This window comes from Garra rufa, chromosome 13 (assembly GCF_049309525.1).
Source record: "Garra rufa chromosome 13, GarRuf1.0, whole genome shotgun sequence".
NCBI lineage: Eukaryota > Metazoa > Chordata > Actinopteri > Cypriniformes > Cyprinidae > Garra > Garra rufa.
The window spans coordinates 23,199,347-23,220,479 of record NC_133373.1 but is presented as its reverse complement, the minus strand read 5'-3'; the positions used below and the strand labels follow the sequence as shown (position 1 = coordinate 23,220,479).

Here is a 21,133-nt window from a genome sequence, read left to right as displayed (position 1 = left end):
AAACATTTTGTAAATCATGCCAAATAGGGCAGAAAATTAATCAGAATAAATTTAGCGTAAGTTTAAAGATTAAAGCAGTGATGGCTGGACGGTTGCACCACATGATATTTTGACACTCTGAATAACAGAAAAAAAAAATACAGCTAATTTTGTGAGTACATACATGGGAGAGGTACTTCATATACTGTATATGGCATCTTTTTAAAACAATTTTTATCTGAAAAAAAAATGCAATCAGACAGAAGATGTGAGGTCATGTCATTGACACTAATACAAGAAGTATTTAGATGTAAGCCCCTTTGTAATTATTAACATTTTTATAAATAACTAATTTAATAACACATTTTTTCTCAGTGACTGTAACAGATTATGTAATTATTTTGTAATTCTATTACGTAACTCTGTTAAATATAACTAGTTACTCCCAAACACTGATTATCAGTGTTGAAAACAGTTGTGCTACTTCATATTTTTGTATAAACTGTGATACATTTTTTTTTTCAGGATAATTTTTTGATGCATAGTAAGATTAAAAGAACAGCATTAATTTAAAAAACATAAATGTCTTTGCTCTCACTTTTAATCTGTTAATGTGTCATTGCGGAATATAAGTATTTATTTCAAAGCAAAAACCAATATTATCTTAAAACATTTTGCTGTTTTAATGGTCTCCTAAATTGTTTTTGTTGTTTAAACCATCTTATGAATTAGGTCATAATCTAAAAATTTCCATTCCTGACTTTAGTTAGAAGTTGAAGCTGGGTGAAACGTGTCTCTAGCTTAATAGCTAATCAAACTGTAAAAGTAAACATTACAGTATTAACTCAGCTCAGAGGAGTGTTTGCTATCAGGCTTCTTCAATCATATACAGTATGAAGTGCAGTGAGGTTTATGGAGTTATTGAGCATTGTAAAGCAGTCTGGTGAGCAACTGCATGTCTGCACACCTTCACATTCCACACTCTCTTAAAATCCATTCAGTTGAGTTTGGGAGGGGCCGAATCACCAAGCCCTATTTGCTAACATCTACCCGATCCAAGCCTCCCAAAACAAGAAGTTTATGGTATGAATTCATTTTTTAAATATCGTAGACTTCAGATATTTCAGCGTACAGCAACAGGGCAGTGACAGCTCTTTTTGTTAGAGATGGTTGTTTACAAAACCTCATTTTAAAATCTTGGCCTGTAAAGGTGTTTTTAGGACAGAGTAACTCTATGACTCATTTAAACATTGCCGGTTGCTTACACGCACTTTTATTGGTGCTTTTCTATCCTTTGTTTACGTCTTTTCCATTTATGTTGTATTCTGTCTTTTTCTGTCTTCTATTAATAGTGTGAGGACGTTACCCCTGGTAGACCAGCTGGAATGGCACCCCTAGTCATGCCAGTCTCGGTGCCAGTTCGGAGAGGTCAGACTCAAATGGAAGCACCGGGCAGCTGGCCACAGCTGGATAATGTTCGACATCCCTCAGAGATTTCACATCAACAGAACCAGCCTGATCATAAACCCTCGGTTATTGTAGCACGCCGGCACTCACTGAAGAATTCAGCAGCTGAAAGCTTCATCCAGGTTAATACAGTAAATACACATTAATGTTGCCAAGTTCACTTAGCATAAGCAACTTTAGACTTGTCGCTTAAAGATTTGAGCAGTTGCAGAGTTATTTTTTTAGGCATGGTTTTAGATTATAGTTATGTATTTAGGCTTGTTAGTGGTTTGCAACCATAGGACTAAACCACTTAATGTGTGATTTAGGGGTCGACCGATGTGTTTTCCAAGACCAATACTCATTATTACAGATTAAGTAGACTGCAAAATGTTAATTATTTAATCAAAATAAGAAGGATCATGCAAAATGCATGTTTTTTTTTTATTAAGTACTGACCTGAATATGATATTTCACATAAACGACATTTAGTCCGATATTACATATTGTCCCCAGGAGAAAATAATAGCTGAATTTATAAAAATGACCCCGTTCAAAAGTTTCCATACACTTGATTCTTTATAGTGTGTTGTTACCTTAAAGGATAACTGTTGCCAAAATGCAACCTGGGCTGTTTTTTTTTTTTTACTGTAAACGAGACAAACTTATATCTAAAAGCATAATTACGACAAACGAGCCGTTTTTGAGATTGACCGTGATTTAGTTTTGTGGTCAGTGGCCGGTGAATGGGAATACTAGGGGCATACATTTCAGCGCATCAAAATCGATATTTTTACAACACTAAGAAGGCTCGACACACCATGACACTTTGCTCGAAGTATCGCCTGGGTCGCTACACATGAACTCGAGCATTGAGAACATTGTTTGTGTACAGAGAGTTTACTAAAAAGAAAGGTTTTGAACAACTCACTTTCACTGTTTGGGTTTCCGCTCGCAGCCATCTTGCCAGTCAAGAAGTGTCGATCTCCGAATGCGAATGAATGGACTCCATAGGACGAAATATTAGGCTTATATGAGGCTCTTTTTACAACTAGAAGTTTAATATTGTTTTTCACTTGCGACAAAACAACGAATTAGCCGTGCATTTATATGGAAATATGCTTTAGGAGCTATCCATCCTCGCATTTGGAGATCGACACCTCTTGACTGGCAAGACGTCCACGAGTGGAAACTCAAACAGTGAAAGTGAGTTGTTCACAACCATTCTTTTTAGTAAACTGTGTGTACACGAACAATGTTCTCAATGCTCGAGTTCATGTGTAGAGACCCAGGCGATACTTCGAGCAAAGTGTCATGGTGTGTCGAGCCTTCTTAGTGTTGTAAAAATATCGATTTTGATGCGCTCAAATGTTTGCCCCTAGTACTCCCATTCACCGGCCACTGACCACAAAACTAAATCACGGTTAATCTCAAAAACGGCTCGTTTGTCGTAATTATGCTTTTAGATATAAGTTTGTCTCGTTTACAGAAAAAAAAAACAGCCCAGGTTGCATTTTGGCAACAGTTATCCTTTAATGATCCACAGCTGTGTTTTTTTTTTGTTTAGTCATATTTATTAATGAATCCTTCAGGTCCCACAAATTCTTTGGTTTTTCAGCATTTCTGTGTATTTGAACCCTTTCCAACAATGACTGTATGAGTTTCCATCTTTTCACACTGAGGACAACTGAGGGACTCATATGCAACTATTACAGAAGGTTCACAGTACACTTTTTGAATGTGAAGATCAGTGTAAATCAACTTATTTTGTCTTCTGGGAAACATGTAAGTAGCTTCTGAAGGGCAGTACAAAATTACAAAAATATGATATTTAGGCAAAATAAGAAAAATGTACACATCCTCATTCTGTTCAAAAGTTTTCACCCCCAGCTCTTAGTGAATCGTGTTTCTTTCTAAAGCATCGGTCAGCGTTTGAACCTTTTGTTATAGTTGCATATGAGTCTCTCAGTTGTCCTCAGTGTGAAAAGATGGGTTTTTAAAATTATACAGTCAATGTTGAAAAGGGTTAAAATACACAAGAATGCTGAAGAACCAAACAATATTTGTGGGACCTGAAGGATTTTTCTGAAGAACAGCAGTGGACAAAACAAGGGACTCATGAACAACTATCATTAAACAAACAAACAAACAAAAAAACAGCTGTGGATCATTCAGGAAGCAACACAGTTTTGAGAATCAAGTGTATGTAAACTTTTGAACGGGATCATTTTAAAAAATTCAACTATTATTTTCTCTTGTGGACTATATGTAAATGCCTTTTATGTGGAATGTCTTATTCAAGTCAGTACTAAAAAAATATCATACATTTTGTATTATCCCTCTTATTTGGTAAAATAATTAAGATTTTGCAGATTCTGCAAGGTGTATGCAAACTTTTGACTTCAACTGTATGTCTGTTGTAAAAATTAAAATTAATGTCAAAAGTAAGAATAACAAGGGCTTTGACAAAAACGTTCTTTAAATGCTTTTAAATTATTTTATCGGCATATAGGTTTTGAAAATGACCGATACCAATAACCATAAAAATGTTTAATATCGATCGACCCCTAGCACCCTCAAAACCAGGGGTTGCTTATTTTTGGCATACCTTATTTGCTTAGTGAAACGTGGTAACACTGGTTAATGCTCTTAAATAATTTCCACACTAATGTTTTGCTTTTTTCACACTAGAAGTGGCTTTAATTTAATTTAATTTTTTTAATGTTTGAATCAGGGTAAAGGGCAAGAGGACAAATCCAGGCGACGCCCACGACCCGAGCCTTTGGTCATACCTCAACCTTTCATCACACCCTCTGTTTACTCCAGCATCACTCCCTACCAGAGCAATCTGCGCTCCCCTATACGCCTGCTAGACCATGCCAGTATCATCCCACCGTACACCCCTCCACCCATTCTTTCACCTGTGCGTGAAGGCTCTGGGCTGTACTTCTCTGCTGTCCTCTCTTCTATGGCAGCAGGCAGCCAGGTCCTGCCATCCACACCCCGCAGCGCCACTCGAAGCTTGCTACGTTCAAGTGCGTTCTACATTACTTTTCTTTTTCTTTGTGTGATAGTAACAATTTACAGTAAGGTTCTAAATGTTAACATTTGCTAATGCATTAGTTATAGTAAACTTTTTTACATCATTTATTTATCTAGGTTTATGTTCATAAACACACTATTGTTCATCGCTAATTTATAATGCCAGTAACTAATATTAACAAATTTAATAAAAGAGCTTTTAATAAAAAGAATGCATTCATATATTTGAAATAACGATAAATGTCGTTATTATAATGTGTTATTAGTTGATATCAACTATTGTTCTAACTACTGTTAACTTATGTAACCTTTTTGTAAAGTGTAACCTTTTTATCTTCACTTAGGTTTATTTATACCACATCAACTGGACATTCGTAGAGCATTTATTAATCAATAATGTAAATTTACAGTGTAAATAAACTATTGTTTATTGTTAGTTTATGTTCATAATGCATTGAACTAATTTACATTTTAAGAAAACTCAAAATGTTGAAAATCTATTTATGTAAAAATAAAACTAGATTAATAAAAGTTGTAAGTGTATTGTTTATTAGTTAATGCATCATACTTCTGAATGTATTATGAACTAATAATGTTAACAAAATAAACCTTAAAGTGTTACTTAGCTGTTAATGTTAACTAATGCTAATTTATAGTATTAATGTAAAGTGTTATGTTCTTTACTTAGGAATTGTAATTTATAATTGCCATGGTTAATTTCTGTTTCTTATTTTCTTCACTTTAGGCAGTTCTGAAATAACCCCTCCTGCACTGTCAGTGATTGGAGAAGCAACGCCTGTCAGCCTAGAACCGTGAGAATTATATATAAAAAAAAATATATAATAAATGTAACTATTCATCACAATCACTGTCCACTATTCTAACATATTCTCCCTATTTTGCACATTTAGGCGCATCAATATCGGCTCTCGGTATCAGGCAGAAATTCCAGAACTATTGGATCGAACACTGGCTCTGAAGGACCAGCATAAAGCTACTTTGGTTTGGCTCCCTAACTCAAAGGCTGATTCTACACCCTCCCAGGACACAAGGCGTAAATTGTCTTTAAACTTCATTGATGTAGCTAAAGTTCACCTACTGCACATAACACGGACGTATGCCTCACATTCCATTCTAATCCTTACTATTTTTCAGTTAATGACCTGATGAACCTGGTCTGCTCTAGTGTCATGTATGGAGGAGGAACCAACCCAGAGCTAGCGATGCACTGCCTGCACGAGTGCAGAGGGGATGTCATGGTGAGCACAATCCTTAAAGCACAGTTGAATGCACAGTTGTACCAAGACGTGTTTGGACACTTAAGTCACACTGAAAAATGTCTGACTGTAGACATCTGAAAATCACCAGTGGGTTAAATGTAACTGGATATGTTGGATATATGGGCCATTCTAAAAAACCAAAAACACAATTAAAAAGCATTTAAGTGTTCTAATCTTAAATGTTTACTAAGATCCTTTTATTATTTATTGAAACCCACAATAATAGTTAAAATATCAGTAAGATATTAATATATATAAAATCATTTAGTGGTTACTTTCAGTTGGGAGGTGGCTGTCCCAAACCATAACGCCTGCATTTCAACTGCATTTCCATTTCAACTCAAATTATATTGAAAACATTTTTGCATTTTATTACATTGTTGTTTTTAAAAATATCTTTTTGATTTAAAAAAAAAGTTAAATATTTATTTAAGTTTTTTTTAATTATATAACTTTATGTAAAAAATGTGTCCCGTCACTACCGAAACAGTGTATGTTTTAGTCCACTGGCTGAGACTTTTTTATTTTAACTACTGACCCCTACATTTATGATCAGGAAATATTTATGTGTCACTCTCTCATACATGAAAGGTAGATAGGCCCCATCATTTTGGGGTAAATGTGTTCAAAAGTATGAAAATGTGTAACTTTAAGGAACGTCACTACCAAACACCATTTTTCTATAATTAAAGACTTTTTTGAGAGTTTTTCTATAACATTTAGTTTTTATATGTGTACAACTGTTCAGAACTGTGCTAGCTAACCATGTGCTGATTAGCATCTTTGAGCTAGGATCAAAAGTATCTAAAATTGTCACTACTGTAACAGTCATGACCGAAAATATTTGGTGAAGTTTCGCATAAAATTTTCTCTAACGTAGCAGTCTTGACCAAAATGTCCTCATTGTTTCGGTAGTGACAAAAGGGAACACATAATCCTTTATTCCTTTATTTGGAAGAAATAACCAAAATTTTTAGTACAGTTATGTATTTTAGTATGTTTTAGTAGTGTTTTAGGATGTGGGTTAAAGGAGCAGAACAAAAATGTACAGATAATTTATTCACCCCCTTGTCATCCAAGATGTTCATGCCTTTCTTTCTTGAGTCATAAAGAAATTATGTTTTTGACTAAAACATTTCAGGATTTCTCTCCATATAGTGGACTTCAATGGTGCCCCGAGTTTGAACTTCTAAAATGCAGTTTAAATGCAGCTTCAAAGAGCTCTAAACGATTCCAGCCGAGGAAGAATAGTGTTATGTAGTGAAACGATCGGTTATTTTCTAAGAGAAATTACAATATTTATATATTTTTTTATGCTTTGTGTATTCCGGTTCAAGACAGAGTAGGTTGAAAAACTCTAATCTCATTTTCTCCTCCAAATTCAAAATCGTCCTACATAGCTGCAGAAGTACCGACCCAGTGTTTACAAAGTTTACATGCAAAAAAAGATCAAACACCCTTTACAAAAAAGGTAAAACAGTAATGTAGGGTGATTTTGAAGTTGGTGGACAAAATGAGATGGGAGTTTTTCGACCTACTCTAACTGTCGTGAGCCGGAATAAACAGAGTTCACACAGAGCTAGATAAGACGAGCATTTGAGGTTATTTAGAAAATAACTGATTATAATAACTGAAACCGTTTCCTGGGCTGGAATCGTGTAGAACCCTTTGAAGCTGCATTTAAACTGAAGTTCAAATTCAGGGGCACCATAGAAGTCCACTATGTGGAGAGAAATCTTGAAATGTTTTACTCAAATAAGAAAGAAAGACATGAACATCTTGGATGACAAGGGGCAGAGTAAATTATCTGTTAATTTTTGTTCTGGAAGTGAACTTTATGTAAAGTGATGTGGTCGCTGTCACTAATGAAAATGTGCTGTCATGACCGAAACATGGGATGTTTTGTCAACGATAAAGTATACTAAATTATCAACTAAACTAAAATGTTATGATAGTGTTTGGTTCAATGTATATTCAAACTAATGAATGCATATTTTTGAAATCAGTATGATCAATTTTAAGATTTAACTTAAAAAAAAAAAAAAAAAAAAAAAATCTCATCAATCACACTTGAAATATAGTTAAAATTGTAATTGTTATTGATTTACCTCTGAATTTTTTTTTTTTTATAAAATAGAAAAATATAGATTTACAAGGAATACGTAAGCAAAATCTTAATCGGTTATATAACATTTCTTAATAAATTATATATTATTTTTTGGTAGTGACAATTTGGGGAGAAGACAAATATTTCAAAACTCTAAAAAATACAATGTGAAAATTAACTGCACAGTTTTTAGAAATGTGTACCTTATGCAATTTGCATACATACCTGTGCAAAATTTGTGGAAAAAGACATTTTGTTCAAGACGTTTGAACCAATTCTGTAGAATGGCACATATATGTTTTCAGGATAAACAACAAATATATTTTGACTCTATAGGAAGCTCTGGAAATGATGTTGATGAAGGATCCCATCTTCTCCAAAAACCACCATCTGGCAAACTACCACTATGCAGGTAGAAAATCATTTACATCTAATTGCAGAGCTCACTGTGTTCACTTAGGAAACATTAAAAATGATTCAACATGCTGTGACTGTAAATGGATAGTACTGCAATTCAGCAGATTATCTGTAATGTTGTATGGTGGATAGAAAGAACAAGATGTCCCTTAAATATTGGCAGGATCAGACAACTGGACTGTGGATGAAAAACGATTCTTCAACAAGGGAATTTCTGCTTACAGGAAAGACTTCTTCTTGGTGCAAAAACTGGTATACAGTCTTTTTTTGTTTACTGGTTATATGTTGATTCGTGTAAATCAAATTTCCCCTTTAAGGTGACATTATTTTCTATTTTGGCAGGTGAGGAGTAAAACAATGGCACAGTGTGTGGAGTTCTACTACACCTATAAGAAACAAGCAAAGGTTGGCCGTAGTGGCATATGTACATATGGACCTACAGAACCAGAGGATAACATCCCTGTGGTAAAGTCTACTACTCCTTACTGCTTTTAGACATTGTCATTGTCTTGACTAAAGAGCTAATAGCACATGTACAGTAAATTACTCATTAATTTACATCTGAATAGGACATTTGTATGAATGCTTACAAAAACTGTGCTAAAAAATCTGTTGGTCATACTTGCATTTTTATATCATCTGTCTGTTCTTTTATCTCTAACAAGATTAATGTCAAACAAGTGAAGGAAGAATATGATAGTAGACAACAGGAGGTAACACAAGACAATGTGAATGACAGTCGAACAGTTGTGACCAAGACACTTCAGGACAATGGGAATGTAAGGATTTGCTCTTGAAAATGTTTGTATACAAATATAGTGAATACGTCATAAAGACACCATCATGTTTCTCTGTCCTGGAATATGAAATGTCCAATCAAAAATGGAAATGAAAAGCTCAGCCTGATTGCATTGTTGTGTTTACTCATTCGTCCAGGAGAGGGCAGATGTGGCTCGTGAGGAGCAGAAGAACAGCTCTGCGGTAGAGTCTTCTGGCCTGATGCCAGCGCCTCAAACCGCCTTCAAAACTCCTTCCCCTGCACCTCCAAAGCCTCAGCCTGACAATACCGGGAAGAAAAACAGGACCTCAACTGTCAACAAAAGTCAGGGAGAGCCAGAGGGTATTTTCCCTTGTAAGAAGTGCAGTAGGTGAGTCAGGTTTTATATACCAGAATGTGTCTTTAAATTTGAAGCAACCCAGGTTGTCTTAGCTGCATTTACCTCAGAAGACAGTTGGGAACAGTTTTGTTCCAGAGATCTTACTCTTCTCTTGAGTGAACTTAGGCTAGTTCACCCAAAAATGAAAATTCTGTCATTAATTACTCACCCTCATGTCGTTTCAAACCTGTAAGACCTTCGATCATCTTCGGAACACAAATTAAGATATTTTTGATGAAATCTGAAAGCTTTCTGACCTTGCATAGACAGCAACGCAACTATCACGTTCAAGGCCCAAAAAGGTAGTAAGGACATCAATAAAATAGTCCATGTGACATCAGTGCTTCGACTTTAATTTTATGAAGTACCATGTCAAATGTCTTAATTTGTGTTCTGAAGATGAACGAAGGTCTTACGGGTTTGGAACAACATGAGGGTGAGTAATTAATGACAGAGTTTTCAGTTTTGGGTGAACTATCCCTCATGGGTTTTTATTAGTATATGTAAAGCAGTTTTATTCATAGTGACTTAAATTATAATGAGGTTTGTGTATATACAGGGTGTTCTATAAGGTGAAGAGTCGCAGCGCTCACATGAAGAGTCACGCCGAGCAGGAGAAGAAGGCAGCAGCACAGCGCCAAAGAGAAGAGGAGGAGCGGGCTGCTAAGGCAAGGCAGGAGATGCTAGAGGCAGCAAGGAGGGAGGAGGCACAAAGAGGAGGAAAAGAAGAGAGTAGTGGAGCTGAGGAAAGCCCAGTAGAGATGGATGATGAGCAGGATGAGGACTGGCATTGAGCAAGTACATGACTCTTTTAGTACACTTCTTTGGTATCAGTTGGTACCAAAAATGTGCAACTTGTGCATCCCAGTTAAGGATGTTTGAAATGATAAAGGTGTCTGAAATGCCTGTTAATTTTTTACCGAAATTTTATAAGAACCGTCCTTGGGTATATACTGGTGAGGTCAAAAGTTTACACACACCTTGGAAAATCTGCAAAATGCTAATTATTTTACCAAAATAAGAGGGGTTATACAAATTGCATGTTATTTTTTATTTAGTACTGACCTGAATAAGATATATCACAGAAAAGATGTTTACATACAGTCCACAAGAAAAAATAATAGTTGAATTCATAAAAATGACCCCGTTCAAAAGTTTACATACACTTGATTCTTAATATTGTGTTACCTGAATGATCCATAGCTTTGTTTTTGTTTTGTTTTTTTGGTTTTGTTTAGTGCTAATTGTTCCAGAGTTGTTTCTGTTCTTCAGAAAAATCTTCCAGGTCCCACAAATTCTTTGGCTTTTCAGCATTTTTGTGTATTTGACCCCTTTCCAACAATGATGGACTTTGAGAAAACTGAAGGACTGTAAGAGCCAGGGGTGTAAACATTTGAACAGAATAAAGATGGATACATTTTTCTTTTTTTTTTGTCTAAATATCATATTTTTGTCATTGAGTACTGCCCTTCAGAAGCTACAGAAGATACTTGCATGTTTTCCAGAAGACAAAATAAGTGAAATTTACCCTGATCTTCAAATTCAAAAGGTTTTCACCCCCAGGCTCTTAATTCATTGTGTTTTTGGAGCATCAGTGAGCATTTGAACCTTTTGTAATGGTAGCATATGAGTCCCTAAGTTGTCCACAGTGTAAAAAGATGGATCTCAAAATCATACAGTCAGCTGAAAAACCAAAGAATTTGTTGGACCTGAAGGATTTTTCTAAAGAACAGCAGGCAGTTTAACTGTTCAAACAGGACAAATGAGGGACTTATGAACAACTATCACTAAACAACAAAAAAACAACAGCTGTGGATCATTCAGCATTCAGCTAACAACACAGTGTTAAGAATCAAGTGTATGTAAACTTTTGAATGGGGTAATTTTTATAAATTCAACTATTAATTATAAATTCAACTGGCCTATATGTGAAATATCTTATTCAGGTGAGTATTAAATAAAAAATAACATTGCATTTTCTATGATCCCACTTATTTTGGTAAAATAATTACCATTTTGCAGATTCTGCAAGGTGTATGTAAACTTTTGACCTCAGCTGTATTTTTATACAGTGCAGATGTATGTCAGTGTAGCATCATGAATACGATCCTTAATAAGTAATGACAAATATGATAAATGTAAAAGGGTTTGAGCTGGTTGTGTTAGTTTTTCTAAACTTATAGACAATTTCAGTTTGATTCTGAACAAGTACCCGAACAAAATTGTCTGCCTTCAGCAAGATTGTATTTTTTTACATGTGCTTATGTAATATACATATGTAATCAAGAAGACAAACTCAAATTCTCCCTTATCTACCTATGAATATTTTCAATTGAATATTTCTTGTGCATGAAATGTATATAATGCATAGAAATATATATGGTGACCTCTGTGTATTATATTGTGTACAATATAGATCCTTTTATGTGTTTTTTCAGTACTCTAAACAAAAGAATGTGTATTTATGTTTTGAATGCACTTAAAGGGGAGGGGAATATATAGATTAAGGGATTTTTATAAAAACTCACATGTAAATAAAATCTGAAGTTTAGCAAATCACAACAGATACTTTTTTTCAACATTATTGATCACTTTTTCACCCTTTGTTGACTATTGTGACCATGCTTGATTTTGATATTTGCTATATTTCATACATGTGTGCACAATAAAAACAAATTTCCTTTATATAAGCTGTTTTATTTTATTTGATATAATAAATATGAAAGGAAAAGGTTTAATGATCACCATCACATTCAGCACTGGAAGAAGATAACTTACAAAACAATACTCTTTGATTAATAGTCAATTATTATTATAGTCGTTTAAATGTATTATGAGTTTGCAGATTGCTGTAAATTAGTAGTTCTGGCGAATTTCTTCAAATTAAGGATAAGATCATTATCATTAGTACCACAAGGCTAAAAGACACCTTGATTCTTCCACTGCTTCCACCTGCAAATAAAAACAGTTAATGCCATTAATTTTTCTTAAATTAAGTTTTCTTAAAATCCACACAGGTAGAAAAAAAACTAAATGGTTAAAGGGGACATCGGATGCAAAATTCACTTCTACATGGTGTTTGAATATAAATGTGTCATAGCAGTCCTGAGAGCCACTGAGGACACAGTGGGTTAGTTTTGTTTCTAATGGTGACTCACCTTCGAATACACGTAAAATGAAAGCGAGGGTTGGAGTGACCTAAAGTATGTTGCAGACATTTCATAAAGACCCTAAAGAATTGTACTAACTTGTGGAAAATGGGCATCTGATGTCCCCTTTAACCCTCTGGTTGTGTTTGGATTCCTGTCACACCTTTGATGTTCCCGGTCAATAATGACTACTCCAAACAACTGCTTATAAATCTCTCATTATCACCAAATATTGGATTCATTCTTGTTGTCAACTTGTTTTCTTTCATTTAGGACTGGTTTTGTGTTTCTATTTGCATCTGATTAATCGTAAGCCTCATTTATCTGAAAGAAGATACCTAATTTTTTTAGTGGAAAAAAAGCATTTTTTTATGAATAATTTTCACAATATGAAATAAAAAATTATTCAAATTTGCACTGTTTATCACACTAGTGTGCTTTAATGTTAAATCAGGAAGATTGCTTTTAAATGCTATTATTTTGTACAAAATTGCAAAAAGTCACACTTGTGGTGTTTCTGGTAAAAAATGACCGGACTCCAAACAATTGCTTATAAATCTCTCATTATGCTATATTATCACCAAATATTGGATTCAATCTTTTTGTCAACTTGTTTTCTTTCATTTAGGACTGGTTTTGTGTTTCTCTTTGCATCTGATTAATCGTAAGCCTAATTTATCTGAAAGTAGGTACCTAATTTTTTGAGTGAAAAAAAAAAAAAACATTTTTTATGAATCATTTTCACTATATTTAACAAAAAATTATAAAAAAAAAAAAATAGCAGTTTATCACACTAGTTTGCTTTAATGTTCAATCAGGAAGCTTGCTTTTAAAAGCTATTAATTTGTACAAAATTTCAAAAAGTCACACTTGTTGTGTTCCCGGTCAAAAAGTACCGGACTCCAAACAATTGCTTATAAATCTCTCATTATGCTTTATAACACCAAATATTGGATTAAATCTTTTTGTCAACCTGTTTTGTCAATATAGGACTGGTTTTGTGTTTCTATTTACATCTGATTAATCGTAGGCCTCATTTATCCGAAAGTAGGTACCTCATTTTCTGAGTGAAAAACAACTACAATTTTCACAATATGAGATTTAAAAAAAAATATTAAAATTTGCACTGTTCATCACACTAGAGTGATTTAATGGTTAATCAGAAAGTTTACCTTTTAAATGCTATTATTTTGTCCAAAATTGCAAAAAGTTACACTTGTGGTGTTCCCAGTCAAAAATGACTCCAAACAATTGCTCATAAATCTCTCATTATGCTATATTATCACCAAATATTGTTCCCGGTCTAAAATGACGGGACTCCAGTCCAAACAATTGCTTATAGATCTCTTATGCTATATTATTAGCAAATGTTGGATTCAATCTTCTTGTCAACTTGTTTTCTTTCATTTAGGACTGGTTTTGTGTTTGTATTTGCAACTGATTACTTAAAAGCCTCTTTTATCCAAAAGTATCCTTACTCTTAGAGTGAATTATTGTGATAATTATTCATAAAAAAATGTTTTACTCAAAAAATAAGGTATCTACTCTCAAATAAATGAGGCCTACGATTAATCAGATGCAAATAGAAACACAAAACCAGTCCTAAATGTAAGTAAACAAGTTGACAAAAAGAATTAATCCAATATTTGGTGATAATATAGAATAATGAGAGATTTGTAAGCAATTGTTTGAAGTCCGGTCATTTTTGACCCGGGAACTCCACAAGTGTGAGTAGGTGAAATAAAATCGATAAAAAATAAAATAAAATAAAAAAATCTGAGAAGTAATATGTAGTACCATGTGTGAACAAAGTCAGTAAATTTGAGTCCAATGCGATAACGTTAAAAGAACACTCCACTTTTTTTGGAAATAGGCTCATTCTCCAACTCCCCCCAAGTTAATTGAGTTTTACCATTTTGAAATCCATTCAGCCGTTCTCCTGTTCTGGCGATATCACTTTTAGCATAGCTTAGCATAGATCATTGAATCCTATTAGACCAATAGCATCGCATTCAAAAATAAACAATGAGTTTCAGTATTTGTCCTATTTAAAACTTGACTCTTCTGCAGTTATATCGTGTACTAAGACCGGCGGAAAATGTAAAGCTGCGATTTTCTAGGCCAATAAGATTAGGAACTACACTCCCATTCCGGCGTAATAGTCAAGGAAGTTTGCTGCCGTAATATGGACGCAGCAGGCGCAGTAATTTCACGCAGCACCTGAAATTATTCCCAGCTAGGTAACTTCCAACGAGGAATGCTTCCTGTGCATGCAGTTGGTCACGTTGTGCTGCGATGAGCTGCGTGATATTACTGCGCCTGCTTCGGCCATGTTAAGGCAGCAAACTTCCTTGACTATTACGCTGGAATGGGAGTGTAGTTCCTAATCTTATCGGCCTAGAAAATCGCATCTTTACATTTTCCGCCGGTCTTAGTACACGATATAACTGCAGAAGAGTCAAGTTTTAAATAGGACGAATACCGAAACTCATTGGTTATTTTTGAATGTGATGCTATTGGTCTAATATGATTCAATGATCTATGTTAAGCTATGCTAAAAATGATATCGCCAGAACAGGAGAACGGCTGAATGGATTTCAAAACGGTAAAACTCAACTTATTAACTCGGGGGGAGTTGGAGAATGAGCCTATTTCCCAAAAAAGTGGAGTGTTCCTTGAACTAGTATTTTCAGATAAAAGAAAATCTTTTCCGGGTCAATGTGACCTGAACACAACCAGAGGGTTAAATAATCTGTATTTTTGAATGAAACTTCTGAAAGTCAATTCAAATGCTTACCAGCATCAAAGTTTTCCACTAGCATGTCTCTGGTGTCACTAAGAGTTCCATTGTTTGCCTCTGGAACTACACCCAACAGCTTACACATCAATGGATAGATGCTGACACTATCAAATGGCTCAGCCAAGAAATTGTCCCTAAAGTCAGGCCCAAAGGCTCGAAAGATCATTTTCATATCCATTTCCTCATTATTGAATCCATGATCTCCTTTGTTGATATGCAAAACGATCCTCTGCACAAACAGCAAACAAAGAAGTTAGAGTAGAAGACTAAAGTAGAAGCTTATATGACATGAGCTTTCAAACAACTGGCTAAAATGAGTGTGATATTTATTTCCAAAGACACTTACAGAGTTGATATTGAACCCCAGGTCAGCCAGAAGGACAATGGGTTGAATTCTCTCATGTTTGCGTATGTGAAAGTGTTGTGGAATCTCTTCTTTCTTGTAGACTGTCAGATTGGGATGTGCGTTCTTCAGGGCATCATAAACTTCCTGTTCTTTGCCTGTTCTTGGTGTGATCATTGCAAACCCACCGTAATCGAGCAGGTCAAAGCGGGTTAGATTTAATAAACTCATGTAATTGCTAATTTTTATCTCATTAACCTCACTGGTCATTTTAACAGTGGTCATGCCGTGGTCTGAGGTCAGGATGACGTTAAGATGATCGGTCAGACCGTTTTTGTGAATCGCTTCCCTGAGGTAGCCAATGGTGCGGTCGATCTGTTCGATGATCTTTATTCTCTCTTGGGTTTCGGGGCCGAAAGCATGACCCACGTTGTCTGGTTCTCCATAGTAAAGCGTTACAAAGTCAAAGTCCTCTTTGGTGAACCATCCCATCACAGTGTCGATGTTCTGCCGCCACTCTGTCTCATTGTCATCAGGATGCCCATGATCTTCCACTAGGGAACGATCCACAGCTTGACCGCTGTAATTTACTCCTCCACCAGGATAGAAAAAAGATGCTGTTTTCAGACCCTTTGAAATATATAGGAGACGTTATTGGAGCTGGATGGTATTTGTTAATTAATTTACAAGGCTTTTTTCTATACATATTTACATACATTGTAAAGAAAATCTGTGAAATATATGGTAAAAAGGTTGTAGAATGTCCCGTTTATCATTAGACCTCTAACCTGTGACCTCATTAAGTCAATTTCGACTAGTAAAGTCATAATTTCAACCTTTTTATCTCGTAATTATGACTTAAGTCAAAATTTTGACTTTTTATTTCATAATTTCCACTTTTTAAGTCATAATTGTGACTTTTTATCTCATAATTTCCACTTTTTAAGTCATAATTCCGACTTTTATCTTGTGAGTATGATTTAAGTAAGCCATAATTTTGACTTTTTATCTCATAATTATGACTTAAGTCATAATTTTGACTTTTTATTTCATAATTTTGACTTTTAAAGTCATCTACTTAGTAAATCATAATTTAGTCTTTTTATCTCATAATTTCCACTTTTTAAGTCATAATTTCTACTTTTATCTCATAAGTATGATTTAATTAAGCCATAATTTTGACTTTTGATCTCATAACTTAGACTTCTATGGCCCGGTTTCACAGACAGGGCTTAGACTAAGCCAGGATTAGCAGATAGTTCAATTAGGATATTTAAGTAATTTTTATAAACATGCTTAGAAAAAAACATTGCATCTTGAGACAAAACAAAGACACCGATATATTTTAAGATCAGTCAGTGCAAGTTTCTTTCAGTTCAAACAGCTCAGACTTACATTTTAGTCTAGGACTAGGCTTAAGCCTTGTCTTTGAAACCAGGCCTTTAAATCATAATTTTGACTTTTTATCTCATAATTTCCACTTTTTAAGTCATAATTGTGACTTTTTATCTCATAATTTCCATTTTTTATGTCATAATTTCGACTTTTATCTCACAAGTATGATTTAAGTGAGCCATAATTTTTACTTTTTATCTCGTAATTATGACTTAAGTCATAATTTTGGCTTTTTATTTCATAATTTTGACTTTTAAAGTCATCGGCTTAGTAAATCATAATTTCGTCTTTTTATCTCATAATTTCCACTTTTTAAGTCATAATTTCTATTTTTATCTCATAAGTATGATTTAAGTAAGCCATAATTTTGACTTTTTATCTCATAACTTAGACTTCTTTAAGTCATAATTTTGACTTTTTATCTCGGAATTATGACTTAAATCATAATTTTGACTTTGAAAATCATTGACTAAGTAAATCATAATTTAAACTTTTCATCTCATAATTTCCACTTTTTATCTCATAATTTCGATTTTTTTTTTAAGTCATCAACTTAGTATATCGTAATTTTGACTTTTTATCTCGTAATTATGACTTAAGTAAGTCATAATTTTGACTTTATATCATAATTTTGAATTTTAAAGTCATAATTTCAACTTTTTATCTTGTAATTAAGACCCAAGTCATAATTTTGACTTTTCATATCATAATTTCAAATTTTTAAGTCATAATTTCACCTTTTTAGGTCATAATTTTAACTTTTATCTTGTAATTATGATTTAAGTCATAATTTCGACTTTTATATCATATTTTAACATTTTTAAGTCATAATTTCGACCTTTTATCTCGTAATTATGACTTAAGTTAGTCATAATTTTGATTTTTTTTTATCTCATCATTTTGAATTTTAAAGTCATAATTTCTACTTTTTAACTAATAATTTTGACTTCTCATAATTATGACTTAAGTAATTCATCATTTTTCATTTCTACCTCATAATTTTTACTTTTTAAGTCATCATTTCGACTTTCATAATTATGACTTAAGTTGGGCATACTTTCAACTTTTTATCTCAATTTCGGCTTTTAAAGTCATTATTTCAAACTAGTAAATCATAATTTTGACTTTTTATCTCATAATTATGACTTAAGATATATAACTCGCAATTTTGAGAAAAAAAGTCAGAATTGCGAGATGTAAACTCACAATTGCAAGAAAAAAAAGTCTCAATTACCTTTTTTATTTTTTTATTTAGTGGCGGAAACCAGCTTCCATAGATAATCAGCAAATCACATGGGGTAAAGAGACAGCTACATGATGAGTTAAATACTATATATAATTGCTATATAAGATGCACACAAATACTAAACACCATCACGGTAACAAACATAACACTAAAATAATGCAATTAATATTAATTTAACAACATAAGATATAACATAAACCCTACATTAGACATAACGGACCTGAAGAAATGATAAGAAAAGAAAGAGAATTAACTAAGTTATATAAACTTGTCATACCATTAATTCTGGTAATGTCGGTAAGTTTACCTGATTCTGGGCTGTTATCCACAGAGGCAAAGCGCCATTGTCCCACCACTCTGATCTTTTCAGTGTTGCCTTGTGGGGAACTCTCAAGCCAGTTGTATCATTAAACATCAGGTTATGGACAACACCATGATCCTCTATCCATCTCCCTGAATAAAAGATTAAGATACAATCATACTGACATATAATAAGTACTTTTTAGAGTAATATTTAACTCTACAAAATGTTGAAAATTGTATTCAGTTAGATCAACCAATACGTTTTTATGGTCAAATTAAGATATTTTTGAAGAAATCAAGAATTGCCTCGACAGCAATGCAACTGACACCTCCAAGGCCCAGAAAGGCAGTAAGTATATTGTCACAAAATTAATGAGAAAAAGTCCATGCGACATCAGAGTTTCAACTTTAATTTTATGAAGCCATGAGAATATATTTTGTGCAAGAAATTGTTATAAAGTTGTTATTTTTGTTTCCTTTGCTCACAAAAAGCATAGCTTTATAAAATTACAGTGACTTGCGGAAATTATTCATACCCCTTCATTTTTTTTCACATTTTGTTGTTGCTGCCTTATGTTAAACTACTTTAAATGACCCTTTTCCCCACATCAATCTACACTTCCTACTCCATAATGGCAAAGCAAAAAATAGGTTTTTAACTTTTGGGCAAATTTATTTAAAATAAAAAACTGAAAAGATCCCGTTGCATAAGTATTCATACCCTTTTCTGGGACAATCAAAATTTAGTTCAGGAGCATTCATATTGCTTCTAGATGTTACTACACTTCGAGTGGAGTTAAACTGTGGAAAATTCATTTGAATGAGTATGATTTAGAAAGGCACACACCTCTCAAAAAATGGTCTAACAGCTGAAAATGCATATCAGAGCAAAAACCAAGTCTAAAGGTCAAGATAACTGCCTGTAGAGCTCAGTGACAGACTTGCGTTAAGACAATGATCTAGGGAAGAGTTCAGAAAAAAATCTGCTGCATTGAAGGTTCACAGAAGCATTATCCATAATGGAAGACGATTGGAACAACTAGGACTCTAGAAAATGTCTGCCAGCCCCCATCCAAGCTGACAGAGCTTGAGAGGTGAAAAGATGAGGCAAAGAATGGCAGATGATTGCCAAACGCAGATGTGCAAAGCTTGTCACATCATACCCAAAAAGACTTGAGGCTGTAAAGGTGCTTCAACTATTTACTGAGTTAAGGGTATGAATACTTATGCAATGTACTTATTTCAGTGTTTTATTTTTAATAAATCTGTAAAATTTGCAAATCTGGTTTTTGCTTTGTCATTATTATGGTGTATGGAGTGTAAATTGATGTGGGGGAAAACTAATTTAAAGCAGTTTAACATAATGCTGCAACAAAACAAAATGTGACAAAAATGAATATGAATACTTTTGCAAGGCACTGTAAGGTTGAACCACTGATATCACATGGACTATTTTATCAATGTCCTTACTACCTTTCTGGACCTTGAACGTGGTAACTGTGTTGTCTATGCAGGATCAGAAAGCTCTTGGATTTCATCAAAAACTTCTTAATTTGTGTTCTGAAGATGAACGAAGGTCTTACGGGATTGAAACAACATAATGGTGAGTAATTAATGACAGAATTTTCATTTTTGGGTGAATCCCTTTAATACTCTTAAAGCATAACTCAATACATATAACGTCAAGAACTGTAAATTGGCCACTGAGCAAGGTTCATGAACAAGGAACACTGATTATATAAATAACCTTGAAGTTGGAGCTCAAGCTAACTTTGCACATCATTTGATGACGCTGAGGTAATTTGCCCTGTAAGTGTGTGCTCAGCAGCTCTCAGAAGACGGCTTAGGACTTTGAACATCATGATAATGCAGATTTGCACAAGAATATGTACATTAACACAGAGTAAACTATGGTGAAGCAGATGCATGAATTTATTGCTTTTACTTCTGCAAAATAATATTAAAGAATATAAAATTTGTATTAAAATGTAATGTAAATGTAAGTTCATATTATATATATATTCTTATTATAAATTCATTATTATAAATTCAATGTCATGTTAAATGTCATATTCAGGATGCATTAAAAAAATTATAGCTACCAATTAAGTGTTTAAATGAATTAGGCCTAAGCATGTGTTAGAGGATCTGTGTGCTATCACTTCTGTAAGTGTGTATTCTACAAACCAATCAGATATAAATAAGATGAAAGTCAAACTTACCAGTAATAGTTGTGAAGTGTGATGGAGATGTCATGGTGATCGCTGGAGGATTTATATATTTTGCCTTCACTCCCTCTTTAACTAGTTCATCCAGATTTGGTGTGTTCGCATCTTGGTCATAATTCCACCTGAAACCATCAAAAGAGATCAGCAGCAATTTATTATATGTCCTCCTTTGGGACAGGGGTTTACTGCTCACACAAAAAGACAAGGCCAACAACAGCAAAAGCTCTGGCTTCATTTTGAG

The 21,133-nt window shown here is 33.9% G+C and overlaps 2 protein-coding genes across 2 annotated transcripts in view; one reads left to right on the top strand and one right to left on the bottom strand.

The window, feature by feature from the left end:
* mideasa (mitotic deacetylase associated SANT domain protein a) overlaps positions 1-12,118 on the top strand; it is a 20,386-nt gene extending 8,268 nt beyond the window's left edge. Inside the window, exons 3-13 of the mRNA XM_073853013.1 lie at positions 1,332-1,568; positions 4,160-4,460; positions 5,213-5,279; positions 5,379-5,521; positions 5,623-5,726; positions 8,191-8,266; positions 8,435-8,523; positions 8,614-8,736; positions 8,937-9,050; positions 9,208-9,419; positions 9,988-12,118. Of these exons, the coding sequence (XP_073709114.1) occupies positions 1,332-1,568; positions 4,160-4,460; positions 5,213-5,279; positions 5,379-5,521; positions 5,623-5,726; positions 8,191-8,266; positions 8,435-8,523; positions 8,614-8,736; positions 8,937-9,050; positions 9,208-9,419; positions 9,988-10,222 (1,701 nt within the window). The 3' untranslated portion in view covers positions 10,223-12,118. The remainder of the gene's footprint in view (positions 1-1,331; positions 1,569-4,159; positions 4,461-5,212; positions 5,280-5,378; positions 5,522-5,622; positions 5,727-8,190; positions 8,267-8,434; positions 8,524-8,613; positions 8,737-8,936; positions 9,051-9,207; positions 9,420-9,987) is intronic.
* Positions 12,117-21,133, bottom strand: LOC141348756 (ectonucleotide pyrophosphatase/phosphodiesterase family member 7). The gene is made up of 5 exons (XM_073853036.1): positions 20,887-21,133; positions 18,669-18,814; positions 15,724-16,350; positions 15,375-15,606; positions 12,117-12,380 (listed from the first exon to the last, which is right to left on the bottom strand). The coding sequence occupies exons 1-5, from the start codon at positions 21,125-21,127 to the stop codon at positions 12,307-12,309; spliced, it is 1,320 nt and encodes a 439-aa protein (XP_073709137.1). The 5' UTR covers positions 21,128-21,133; the 3' UTR covers positions 12,117-12,306.